The following is a 13,233-nucleotide window of genomic DNA, read 5'->3' as shown; positions in this document are numbered from 1 at the left end:
CCCCCCTTTGTCAATTTAGTGACAAAACTATCAATACATATGGATTAGAAAATAAATAAACTTTGTAGATTCTCATCCAAATGCTTGGTCTCTAGGTTCTTCAACATTACTTGAAATCTTTATCACTTCCAAGTACTCCAATGATTCAAAATGTGTTCAACTCAGCATCATAGTTGTTGAAGATCCGTAGCAATAACAATGAGAAAACAGTTGCTCTCAATCATTGTTATACGGTGTCATAGTATCATTACAATATCAAAGTTCAATTATATCACAACTTTGACAACAATACTATGGTGATATGTATCAATCGCCCTTAGTTAATACTTCATCTAAAAATGAAAACCATTCCCCCTTACATAATGATCCGTAAGCCATATGTATTTGTGGTGTGAACTACACATTAATTCTCCCCCTTTTTGTCAACAAAAATTGGCAAAGGTACGAAAATTGGTGGGATCCTCATGAAATTTTCATAGAGATACTTCATGATCAAAAGACAAAAAAATATCAACTTGTTTAGATGTCATCATATAGCCGAAACAAAATTTTTTCATCATGGAGTTTATAAAGATACAAGATAACCCTCACAATATTCCACACCCGCACTCCCCACAAAGATTTGGCAATCAAGCACAAGTTCAATTAAGAACTCTCCCCCCACAAAATGGTATTCCCGAGAGAACAACAAGAACGACCTTACTTTTACAAGGTGTGGTTGTTAGATCCCCGCTTTTTCAATTGGTATCAGAGCAGGCAAACATATTTAAGACCTCATAAGTCTGTGTTTGTAGCGATCTGTTTCTATGGACAGAAGTGTTATCTCGATAAATTCACCACCAGATCCAGGGATTTGAGAATTCTCTTCCATGACTGCTTTAATAAAATCTGTAGAATAAATTCTTTCCTAATCTCCTCCAGGTTTAAAATCCCTTAAAGTGTTTTCAAGGCTTGAAAAGAAACTTGAAAGATTATCTCTTGATGTTGAGTTATACCTCCGGTAAGAACAAGAATCTCTTGACAAGCTAAATCAAGTTATGATGAATAATACTCATGTCTAGGTTGATATTGATTTACTAATTAGTGAGAGCAATGCTCCTACTATGTGTAATCCACTTGGATGTAGTAAACTAAACGTATTACAAGAGGAGTTTAAATCTTAGTCATCTGACGGTATCACCTCAAAGCATGAATCAGTTCATTGGTCAATTTCTGATACACTGTGTCATGATAATTGTTTTGTTTACTGTTATAAACTTGTCAGGATGTCTTCTTACACCAAAAGAATTTCCATGCGCAATACTAAACATTATCTGCAGACACTGTTTTTATTAAGTTTTAAAATGAGACATCAAGGACTCAAATTTTTGTGTATCTCTCTAAAGTCTGTTGCAAAACTTGTAAAAAATAGTTTCTTGGATGTTTGTCAACTTTTTTGAATGCAAAAGTAGTTGGAAAGAAACTCATTCTTGGTGCCATGGTGAGAAAGACATTGTTCACCTCAACACAACTTGATTGGGTTGAAAGTGCATCCTCACCAAGAAACGCTCTGTTATGTATACGGTGAGGGAAGCACAAGAATTGGGGCACACATATTATGTCGAGTATGAATTTGAATGTTTGGTAACGTTGTAGAATTCGATCGGATTCTTCTAAAAAGGTATGTCTCTAAGCTTGAGCAAGTTGTATGATGATCTATGTACCTTTTGTATCATTCATGTCTACCTAACTTGATTTTTGTTTAAGGTTCTTAAATGTTCCGGTTCGAAAATAGTTGTTGGGATGTATTGGCCTTCATGGTACACTTTAGGTATGCATACCAGTTTGCAAATGAGTTTTTGTTATAAAATTCATGGAAATTCGTTTGCGTACCAGTTTGCATGCTGAAAATCCGTTTGCATACCCGTATGCATACTGGCATGTAGACGTCGATATTCGGTAAACTGTTTTTGGACGTATCTTTTCCGTCCGAACTCGGAATGACCTCATTCTTTTTGAATTATCTTCCACTTTGAATTATCTTAGAAATGAAGATAATAATTCTTGAATTTGGATGAGTTAAGATTGGTATTTGTCCTGTCTCTTGTTTTTGAGTATTTTTCTCTGTTTCGTCGCACTTGTTCCACTTATCTTGGACTTCGGTACTTGGATTCTTGGAGTAATACTCTTCTAAGCTCATTTGTAGCTTTTACAAGAATGTTGTTGGCGAATCACAAAGAAAGAAATTCAAGAATGGATAGTAGTACGTATTGCTATGGGATTATTGAATGTTCACAATCATCTTATGTGAACTATGGTGCATGGTCATTAATGACTTAATATGTTCTTTTTTGTTAAGAAAATATTTTTATACGCATTTGGTAGCTATTCTTGGTGTAAATCCATGCGAAAAAGATTGATTCTACTCTCCAAGGACAAATCATCTTATATATATGTGCATTACGAGTTTTTCTTGATGTCTTGGATTATGAGAATTTATTCTTGTGTTTTAAGAAGGATAACTTGGGTTTGGGATAGCCATTATTGTGAGTACACATAGATATGTCCAACGATTTTCATCTTGCAATGTTTTTAGATTTATTTATTTTATTTATTTAAATTTTAAGTTATTTGGAAGATGATTTTTGCAGTATTAATCTTTATGGTTTTATATATTGCAAATTGTTATGGGATATGTTGTTTACATCCGTGAACCTTGACTGTCCCATATATGCTCAAAAGTTAACTCTATTATATGTAGGTATGAAAATATTGGTAAAAAATAGAATGAACTTTTGACTACAAAAGTTAAGTCGATTATGTCTGTAAAGACCAGCAAGCTCGTCAACGCTATTAGACCAGTCAATTGACGAATTAGCAGATAATAATTAGTTTAACACGAACGCTGATGAATAGGAATTAATCTGACAACGATTTATATACGAAACTAGTATCATCAGATATGTCTCGAAAAGTTATGCGAAATGGACTACTCGAACGTGCGAATCAGATATCGGATGAAGAAGAAAACATCAAATCAATATGAAGGGTAAAATCGTCATTTACGGAAAAACGCTTTTGATGCAACAAGGACACGTATTGGATTTCCCTTATCAAGTTCTCGGGTCCCATTAACATTTTTCTTGTCCTTATCTCAAACCACGCGTAAGAAAAATTCATTTTCTCTTCTTCATTCTCTTATTTCTTTCTTTTTTTTTCTTTGTTATTCGTCTCTGATTCTTCTAAGAGAGGATTATGAGGTTGTGAATTCGCTAATATTAATAGAAACTTGAGGTGATATCTGTTGTTGGTGGTGTTCTTGTTGGTTGATCGCGAGAAGAAGGAGAGATGTTCATTTGTAGAGAAAACAGAAAGTTAGGGTTTTTAAGATTGATTTGGGGATTAAGTTAAACTGAAGATGAAACCAAGAATTTCATGATGGGTTTTGCGTGTTGAAGGTATGGGTGAGAAACTAGTGGATGAATTACAAAATCTAGTGAAGGCTTGAAGAACCGAAGTTAGGGTTTCATGTAAAAGAACTCTGATAAGTTTCAGAAAGTGATACTGATGCTATAGATCGATGACTGGAAGTGGATTTAGTCTTAATTAGGTTTTGAGGTTGAGGAACAACTTGAAACTGATGGTTATGGAGTATGATGGAATCAGGGTTGAAGATTAAGCATATGGGAATCATCTGTTTCAATTTTGGAATTCAATTTGAGGTAATTGCTCTTCTGTTAATTAGTTCAAGTTTGTTATTAAGTTTATGAGTTATTATTGAATGAGAAATGATAATGGATGATAAGTTGAGATGTTGCTAAACTGGTTGTATTGGGTGGAGGTACAAAGTTGAGTTTATTTGATTTGTTGGCTTAAAATCGCAGTGTGTTTTGTACATGTTTTGGTACGTGTTGTGGATTGAACTGGTGGAAGAATTAGAATTAGGATTGAGAAGATGGTGTACTTCCTGAGTTGATGTTGGTCTTGTTGTTGAGATTTATGATGTGTGTAAAGAGTTTTCTGTATTGGTGATTGTTAGTATTGTTGTTAGAATTGAGAACCGAGGAATGAAGTTGTGTTGTTGAATCCTGAAGTGTGCAGCAGAAGCTAGAAAGGAAGATAAAGAATAAAATTGAATTGAGTTGGTGTGGTAGAGATGGCCTAGTGGTATTGATGGTATGAACTAAGAGGTGCAGGGATTGTTGAAGTTGTAATTGAGATTAATGGATGGGGTATATTCACAACTGAAATTCAAGAAAAGAAATGAAGTAAAGCTTTAGATGAATGGTTTAGGAAGTTGTGGGAAATATTGCAGATGAAGAGTATGAATGACCTGGTGCTGTTCATTGTAGTGTTAGAACTGGGATTGCATTGCAGTTCATGATAGTGGTGTTAATGATTATAGAATTGTAGATTGTATTCTTGTGAAAGCTTGGGAGCTTGAAGTTACTGCATATTGCATGTAAACTTAGTTTATGTTTGTAAATGAAATTCGAAGTTTGTTTACGATTGAATGTGTAATTTTAGTTTGGTAGACTTGAAATGTTAATGAAGTAGAGTTGGAAATGAAGCTAGGACAGGGAGGAATGTTGCTCAGTTGAGCTTGGTTTAGTATGTTGAGTCTTGTGATGCACCATTATGGTGCAATTCAGCTTCTGGCCTGTGCAAGGGCCTTGGTTTGTATAACTTGAGTCAGTCTTATGGACTGAGTCGACTCACCGATTTTCCTGACTTGACCTGAGTTGGACTCTTGACCTGTTTTGACTCGTGACCTAATCAGTTGACCTGACTAGAAGTACGCCTCCTTGAAGGGGCAACCAGGGGGAAGATAAGGGCGGCACCCTCCATTAGGGAGCTGATAAGTGTCTTAAGACGCAAATGTCATGAGGCTTTTTATTCGCAAGGATATTAAGGCTTGTCATATTTGTGCAACAATTCTGAAGGTAATAATACAAAAGAAAAGGATAAGACGAGATCAATGGGTTTTCGCATGAAAGTGCGAAGACATCCTGCGATTTCGTCGCAAGACACTACAAGAAAAGGGGTGTATTGCAACATGTCCCAAATGTGGCAACAACCCATATTTAGTGTGGCTATTTCTTTTTGCCACATAAAAATATTTTGCCACACCAGCGGCAACAGCTTGGGTGGCAAGAAATAGTTGCCACCCCTTTAAGATACAGTGGCAAAAGCTGGATTTCTTGCCACACCAAATGGTGAGGCAATAGCATGAGGCAATAGGTATTTTCTTTTTATTTTTTCTTTTTTATTTTAAGTTTTAATTATTTATTTTAAAAATTTTGCCACATCAATTAGTGAGGCAATAGAGTGAGGCAAAAACATTTATTACTATTTAATATAAAATTATTTTGAATTACATTTTATTCAAAAAATATTTTGCCACACCATTGTCGTGGCTATGAGTGCGACAAGGCAGACCCTGATGCCACAACTTGAATGTAGCTAAAACTTATTTACTGATTTACTTGCTATTTTTATATTATGTTTTAAATTATGCAGGGTAACAAAAAAAAGTAAAAAGATACCAAAAAGTGAATCCAATTGAAGAATTTAAGTTCCATTAAATAAAAGTAGTTGTCAAAAGGCATAGAGAATCTCACTTAACCATAAAGAAACAAAGAAATTACACAATCAAAACTAAAGAAAATAACCTAATAATTCAAACTTGGCCTAGTCCATGTTAAATCAACTCTCAGGCGGCCTAGGTATCCAATCCCATACGTCTGTTCTCGTTCCCTGCGTACCTGCTAAACAAACCAAAACAGAGCAAAAAGATATCAACAAATGTAGAGAATCATCATGTCTGATGGAACATCAACAAATACCTTTATTATCAAGGAAGAGACACTTAAAATTATTTTGAGGTCTGTTTAGATGGTCCCTGGATATGTAAAGCGGATTCGCCGGTCCAAAAAGTAGCTCCTCGGGTCTGCCAGGATGCTCCACAAGTCTTTGGCGCTGCTCCAAAGGTATGAAATGCGTCGGCCCGTGTCTGCTGGGCTGCTCCCCACACCTGTAACGCGACGAAGGTCCAAAAAGTTGCTCCTCTGGTATGCCAGGCTGCTCCCCAGGTCTTTGGCGCTGCTCCAAAGGTACGGAAGGCGTCGGCCCACGTATAGATAGTTTCTCCCAAGGTCTGTGATGATGCTCCCCAGTTCTGAAAAGGTGATCTGAAGGTCCTGAGAATCCCGATCTCGTAAATAGGTCTGGCCTGCACAATCTGACATACTCCATCATTTGGTTCTGACGCACGTTATACTGATCATTTTGCGCGTCCATTCGCCTCTCCCATTATGCATCTCGTTCTTTCATTTTCCTCTTAAATTCTTCCTCTCGCTCTTCCTTTTCTCTCTCAAAATCCTCATTACTCAAGTACTGCAGATGTCATCTTTGAACTCTTATACGTTTATGTCTTTTTGTGGGTAATACATTTGCATAGACTTCATTACTGATTGAATGTTGGTTACCATCTTCATCCAACCCATTCTCATCCAACCCGGACTGTTCCCTTAATTGGGCCTATGTATAAGAGGAAAAAAATAAATTAGGCAAAAGGGTCTTCTATAAGCAACAAATTCATGAACTTTTCTAGGAAAGCATTACAATAGACTTACAATGTATCCTTGTGAAAATGGGTCCAAAGCTTTTCCACTGACTTTATTTATATGGGTTTTAATGAACACGTCACCATCAGTTGGTGGGTTCCCTCCGTTCTCTCTTGAGCCTAAACAAGTTCAGCCACATAATTATTAATTGTATCCAATAGAATTATATGATTAGAAAAAACTGGTTTAGCACTACCCAATGTTCAGTAGCAGTTAAGCCAGACAGATGACCAACAACCGCTAAACATGCTAAAGGAAAGAAAGGCCATTTAAACATTTTTGAAAATACATGCATCTACATACCATTTCAGCTTCACACCGAGAGTAGTTTTTCCTGCCCATTGTGTGCTTCGTTTTCTGTTGGCTTCTACTAATGGCATTTTTCTTGGATAGTGTCTTACGGATACACAAGTCAAAATTAATTAGACATAAATGTTTTAACAGAACTTAAATGCAAACATTTTAGATGTTTAAACTTACTTGATGCGCTTCACTATCCCAAAGTTTTACAAGAGACTTCCACTGCCCATCGGTTAACGTATTGGGTTTATCTTTCAGATTCATTGCATGTGTATTTGTGAGCTTATAGTGTTTCCTTTTCCACTTGCCCTTCTTATCTTTAAATATTCCACCATCAATAGACAGGGTACCTTGTTTATGACATTCATCAACAACAAACAAATCCTGAAATGAATAAAAAAAAATTGCCATTCAGTTCATAAGTCACACAAACAATCCTTAAGTTCACTGCAGAGTGTGTTCACCTTAAGTTCGGCTCACAACCAATCCTTAGCGTTGTCATCTTGCAAATTCCAAGGGTTTTCCCAGTTCCAACGGCGAGATTGTTTGAGAAACACACCAATGACACTAGAATATTTGGCTTGGTTTTTTCCACAAGGTCTCTATTTCTTCATATCCCAGTCGACCATTTCCCTTTCTTTCTCCTCTTTTTTCTTTCCAATGAAAGATGCAAAAGTGGTATCACCTCGCACCTTTTTCTCTCGTTGGACAACAACTGCTTAGAGAGTAACATAAGCATTTTGTACACGGTTAACTAAAAATACATCTAAACATAACAGTACCCAAAAAAAAATCACCAGTAGTTTCGGAATTCAAGATACGACTTATACAAAGACAAAATCCATGTTATTATTATTTTATTTAATTTTTCTTAATATATTTTAATTTTTTAATTTCTATTAAAATGTTATTACATGGGATTTGTACGGAGCCTAGCAACAAGTTATACACCTATATCTTTTGGATGGCTAGCACTTTTATGTCAAAAATAAAAAAATTTACCATGATATTAACATCATAACTAGAAAAATAAAATCACAGTGCCCCCAATCTAGTTGTGTACAATTTTACATATAAGCTAATCCAGTTGTGTTTAGCTTTACATAATTAAATAAGAATTCATTGGATCATAGACATTATGAGTGATTATACTTCATGTGAATAATTTATGTATGTATTTCCATTTATATAACTAAATAAAAATATCCATAACTTTTCCATAGGATTACTCGATGATATTCTCTATGACCGATTATCATATAATTTAATCCAACCATGCTCAATTTTGCATAATTTAATTGGATCATAGTCACCATGAAAGCTAAATCGTCTTTATCCTAAACTGAAAGTTAATCGAAGAATTGGAAGCTAGCTAATTTATCTTTATCGCAAAAATAAAATACATCCAATTAATATTGAGTGTGTCATGAACCATAGTGAACAAACCTCGTCTGAACAATTCTCGAATGATCTCTCGGATAATTTGGACTATAAATTCATTTGATTTTGGAAAATTGAAAATAATTCTACCTGTGAATCCAAATAACGAAATCCAAATCGTCTTGATCGGAAACTGAAAGTTAATCGAGGATTTGGAAGCTAGCTAATTTATCTTTATCGCAAAAATAAAATACATCCAATTAATATTGACTCCATGACCTTAGTGTATAAACCTCGTTTGAACTATTTTCGAATGATCTCTCGGATAATTAATTTGGACTACAAATTCATTTGATTTTGGAAAATCGAAAATAATTCTACCTGTGAATCCAAATAACGAAAGCCAAATCGTCTTGATCGGAAACTGAAAGTTAATCAAGGATTTGGAAGCTAGCTAATCTATCTTTATCGCAAAAATAAAATACATCCAATTAATATTGAGTGTGTCATGAACCATAGTGAACAAACCTCGTCTGAACAATTCTCGAATGATCTCTCGGATAATTTGGACTACAAATTCATTTGATTTTAGAAAATAGAAAATAATTCTACCTGTGAATCCAAATAACGAAAGCCAAATCGTCTTGATCGGAAACTGAAAGTTAATCGAGGATTTGGAAGCTAGCTAATTTATCTTTATCGCAAAAATAAAATGCATCCAATTAATATTGACTCCATGACCTTAGTGTATAAACCTCGTTTGAACTATTTTCGAATGATCTCTCGGATAATTAATTTGGACTACAAATTCATTTGATTTTGGAAAATCGAAAATAATTCTACCTGTGAATCCAAATAAGAAAGCCAAATCGTCTTGATCGGAAACTGAAAGTTAATCGAAGAATTGGAAGCTAGCTAATTTATCTTTATCGCAAAAATAAAATACATCCAATTAATATTGAGTGTGTCATGAACCATAGTGAACAAACCTCGTCTGAAAAATTCTCGAATGATCTCTCGGATAATTTGGACTACAAATTCATTTGATTTTGGAAAATAGAAAATAATTCTACCTGTGAATCCAAATAACGAAAGCCAAATCGTCTTGATCGGAAACTGAAAGTTAATCGAGGATTTGGAAGCTAGCTAATTTATCTTTATCGCAAAAATAAAATACATCCAATTAATATTGACTCCATGACCTTAGTATATAAACCTCGTTTGAACTATTTTCGAATGATCTCTTGGATAAATTTAAAAGTGCATTCATGAAATTCAATATGTTCCGAACCATTAATCACAAATTTTGTCTAATCAATGTTCGAATGTTCATCATAAGAAAAATGAGAGCAAATAAAATTTAAGTGAGCATTGAAAGTAATTCAAGCTAAATAAAACATGAAAACATCAAATAAACAGTACATTCAGTAGTAACTTTGACTTTATGTTAGGCGAGATCATCTCGTTCACAATCACTAAAATAATCACTGTGATCACTATCACTGTCATTATTTAGATCACCTTTATCACCGTCAGTTGTACTTCTAATCACCTCTTCCCCTCCAATTTCATTTCGGGTCCAACTCTCAAAGTCTTGGACAATTTCAGCTGCACTGGTTACATTATCTGTGTGGGATGAATCTTCTTGGATGAGCTCAACTTCCGGTGACCCCAAACTATAGTGATCCCTTGCCTGCATGTTAAGTACAATTCGGCGATTCTTGTCCTTATTGTCCCGAAGATAAAAAAACTTGATGTGCTTGCTTTGCAAGCATAAAAGGTTGATTTTTGGCTATGGTTCTTGTAAAATTCAACGACGTAAACCCAAATGCATCTCGCTGCTTCTTTCTTGTCTCGTTGATATCACACCAATGACAATTTAATAAAACAACTTGGTTCCCCTCGCGATACTGTAATGCCACGACTTCATCTAATCTACCGTAGTAATCAATAGATTCAATACTATCTTTATTTGAAGTTTGTACATTAACGCAAACACCATTGTTCTGTGTGTTTCTGTTCTTCTCATGATCAATTGTGTGAAACCTAAACCCATTCACAATATATCCTTTATAACAACTAACTGATTTTTTAGGCCCATAGGATAGGATTTCAATATCCTTTTTCACTATTTCACCATCTCGCTTCATTTCACAAACCTAATAATAATAAGAAAATGGGTATGTTTAAAAGATTTTGAATCAACATTGAATAATAGTTTTCAAACATCAGGATCAGTATCTTCCACAGTAGTTGACATAGGGATGCTAAAAACGTCATAGGGATGCTAAATGCAAATATGTGGAGTATCTGTATAAAGTATAAAGAAGTTCTTCTAAGATTAGAAGTTTCATGTAATTGTTTTTCATCATGATATAAATCGAAATGGATCAGTTTTATACTTGTATGACTGTATTGACAACTATCAGTTTCATCATGGTATCGTAGGTTCCACAGTAGTTGATGCTACTATCTACGATAACCTTAAGTTATAGGTATCCTTGTCTGCTAAAAAGGTAATATTCTTGTGTAGTATACTTGTATGACTGTATTGACAACTTGTATTCTTACTCAGGTGGCGTTCTTGATATATCGTCCTGTCATGAGGCTGTTTAAGTGTGCAAGTGGCTCTGATCCTGATGTATTTTGGCCGTGTAATAATATCAAAGAGACAAGTATGTCAACTACTGTAAATTGAGTTCATAAGATACAAACACTTACATGGTTTTCGAACCAACCACCGAACATTTTGGCATGCCAATGCTCCAACTCATTATCACGAATTTTCCTTCCATATTTATCACGAATTGTTTGCTTGTGTTTCCTGCATAAATGATACAGAAAGTAGACTTACCCGTTTTTTGTTTATATACATTAACTGCATAAATGATACAGAAAGGTGATACAGAAAGTAGACTTACTCGGTTAGTAAGTATATATACATTAAATCATCTACCAACTCATAATGATTTTTATTCAACATCAGAAAGTAGACTTACTCGATGAACGGAATAATTTCATCACAATTACTCAACATATACATTCGGGCTTCCTCCCACTCATTGTCAGATAAAGTTCGGAAAATTGGTTTCCCTAAAGAACGACCTGCGTCTTCAAAGATAGGCGATTCATGAATAGATGTCGTCGCACCATCACCATTACTATTTCTCCCTATCTGGTTGAACTTTGTATTAATCTCAGCACTCAAGTATCTGGAGCAAAATGTCAGACATTCATCAGCAAGATACCCTTGTGCAATCGATCCCTCAGGTTGACTTTTATTTCGCACATACTTTTTCAAGGTGTACAAGTACCTGATAAATACAGGAAAAATTCAGACAGACATCAGTAAAAAAACATCACTATAATAATATTCTACTCACTATTTAAAAATACGTACTAACCGTTCGATTGGATACATCCACCGGTAATGAACAGGTCCAGCAATTATAGCTTCTCCTGCTAGATGAACAGGCAAGTGTGTCATAATATCGAAAAAGGAAGGAGGGAATATCATCTCCATTTTGCACAAAGTGAGATACATTTTTTTAAGCGCCTCCAAATCTTCGATTCTCAATGTCTTGGAGCATAATTGAGTATAAAAATCAGAAAACTCAACTAAAACTCTAGTCACGTCATCGTGTAAGATACCACGCACCGCAACAGGAAAAAGTTGTTGCATGAGAACATGCCAGTCATGACTCTTTAGCCCGGGAATCTTGCATTCTTGTACCTGAACGTGCCGCGAAATATTCGATGAATAACTATCAGGTACCTTTATGTCACGCAAGAATTGAAAAATATTCCTCCTCTCCGCCAAAGACAAGGTATACTTTGCTGGAGGAAGGTAGAATTTGTTGTTCCCCAAAGCTTCAGGGTGAAGTGGTCCACGTATACCCAATACTTTCAAATCTTCCCGAGCGTTCAAGTTATCTTTTGTCTTACCTTCTATGTTCAACAGTGTCCCTATCCAACTCTCGATGTTGTTCTTCTCGGTATGCATAACATCAATATTGTGCCGTAAGAGAAGATCTTTCCAGTAAGTTAGTTCGAAGAAAATGCTTATCTTCTTACAATTATAAGGAAGCTCATTGTCATCCCTCCTTATTTTATCCCCACACACATCATGTCCTTCCTTGCCAAAAGTGATTTGATGATAACCACGGAACTGCCGAAGAACATCCTCACCGCTTAAAGGTTTTGGTGCACTATCATGTTCTCTGCGGCCATTAAAAGAGCTCAGGTTGCTTCGTAACCTATGACCAATAGGTAAGAATCTCCGGTGCCCTAAATAAACATTTTTTCTCCCATTTCGCAATCTTACTGAACTTGTATCCTTGTGGCAACATGGGAAAGCGAGATAGCCTTTAGTACTCCATCCTAACAGGTTGGCATATGCTGGAAAGTCATTAATAGTCCATAAGAGAGCTGCACGCATTTGGAAGTTCTGCTTGGAATAAGCTTCATACGTCTCAATTCCCATTTCCCACAATTCCTTTTAGCTCTCCGATTAGTGGTTGTAAGTATACATCAATATTATTCTCAGGACCCTTAGGCCCAGGAATAAGCAGACACATGATAAAATAGGGTTGCTTCATACACTTCTCTGGCGACAAATTATAAGAATTAACAAAGAATGGCCATGTACTATGACCAGTACCCATAACACCAAAAGGATTGAACCCATCACTTGCCAACCCGAGTCTAACATTGCGATGTTCTGAACCAAATACCCGATGCTTTTCGTCCAAGGTTTTCCAACATTGCGAGTCTGCCGGATGCCTTAAAACATCATCTTTGGTACGCTCTTTATCATGACATATCATATCCTCTGCGGTTTTAGGGTCCATATAATACCTTTGAAGCCTTGGTATTAACGGAAACCATCTCAAAACCCTGGCAGCTTTTCTCTTGACTTTCTGTTTTCCACTTGCTTCTTTTTCTCCAG

The 13,233-nt window shown here is 35.6% G+C and overlaps 1 protein-coding gene across 1 annotated transcript; it reads right to left on the bottom strand.

The window, feature by feature from the left end:
* Positions 1–9,732: 9,732 nt before the first annotated feature.
* LOC113295844 lies at positions 9,733–12,723 on the bottom strand. Its single transcript, XM_026544175.1, has 5 exons — positions 11,690–12,723; positions 11,285–11,599; positions 11,007–11,109; positions 10,037–10,444; positions 9,733–9,978 (listed from the first exon to the last, which is right to left on the bottom strand). Exons 1-5 carry the CDS (start codon positions 12,721–12,723, stop codon positions 9,733–9,735), a joined length of 2,106 nt encoding a protein of 701 aa, XP_026399960.1.
* Between the last annotated feature and the right edge of the window lie 510 nt (positions 12,724–13,233).

The sequence above is a fragment of the Papaver somniferum genome, chromosome 7 (genome assembly GCF_003573695.1).
Source record: "Papaver somniferum cultivar HN1 chromosome 7, ASM357369v1, whole genome shotgun sequence".
Lineage (NCBI taxonomy): Eukaryota > Viridiplantae > Streptophyta > Magnoliopsida > Ranunculales > Papaveraceae > Papaver > Papaver somniferum.
Note: the sequence above shows the minus strand (reverse complement) of the source record. Positions and strands in the feature narration are given on the sequence as shown.

Bases quoted from the DNA above. Each gene is read 5' to 3' on its own strand.
- LOC113295844 (XM_026544175.1), bottom strand. From the start codon at position 12,723: ATGCGTGCAGCTCTCTTATGGACTATTAATGACTTTCCAGCATATGCC. The intron at 10,445-11,006 runs GTAAGTGTTTGT...TATTATTATTAG, and splicing joins GTGGTTGGTTCGAAAACCAT to GTTTGTGAAATGAAGCGAGA. The intron at 9,979-10,036 runs GTTTTTTTATCT...CTTAACATGCAG, and splicing joins TTGCAAAGCAAGCACATCAA to GCAAGGGATCACTATAGTTT.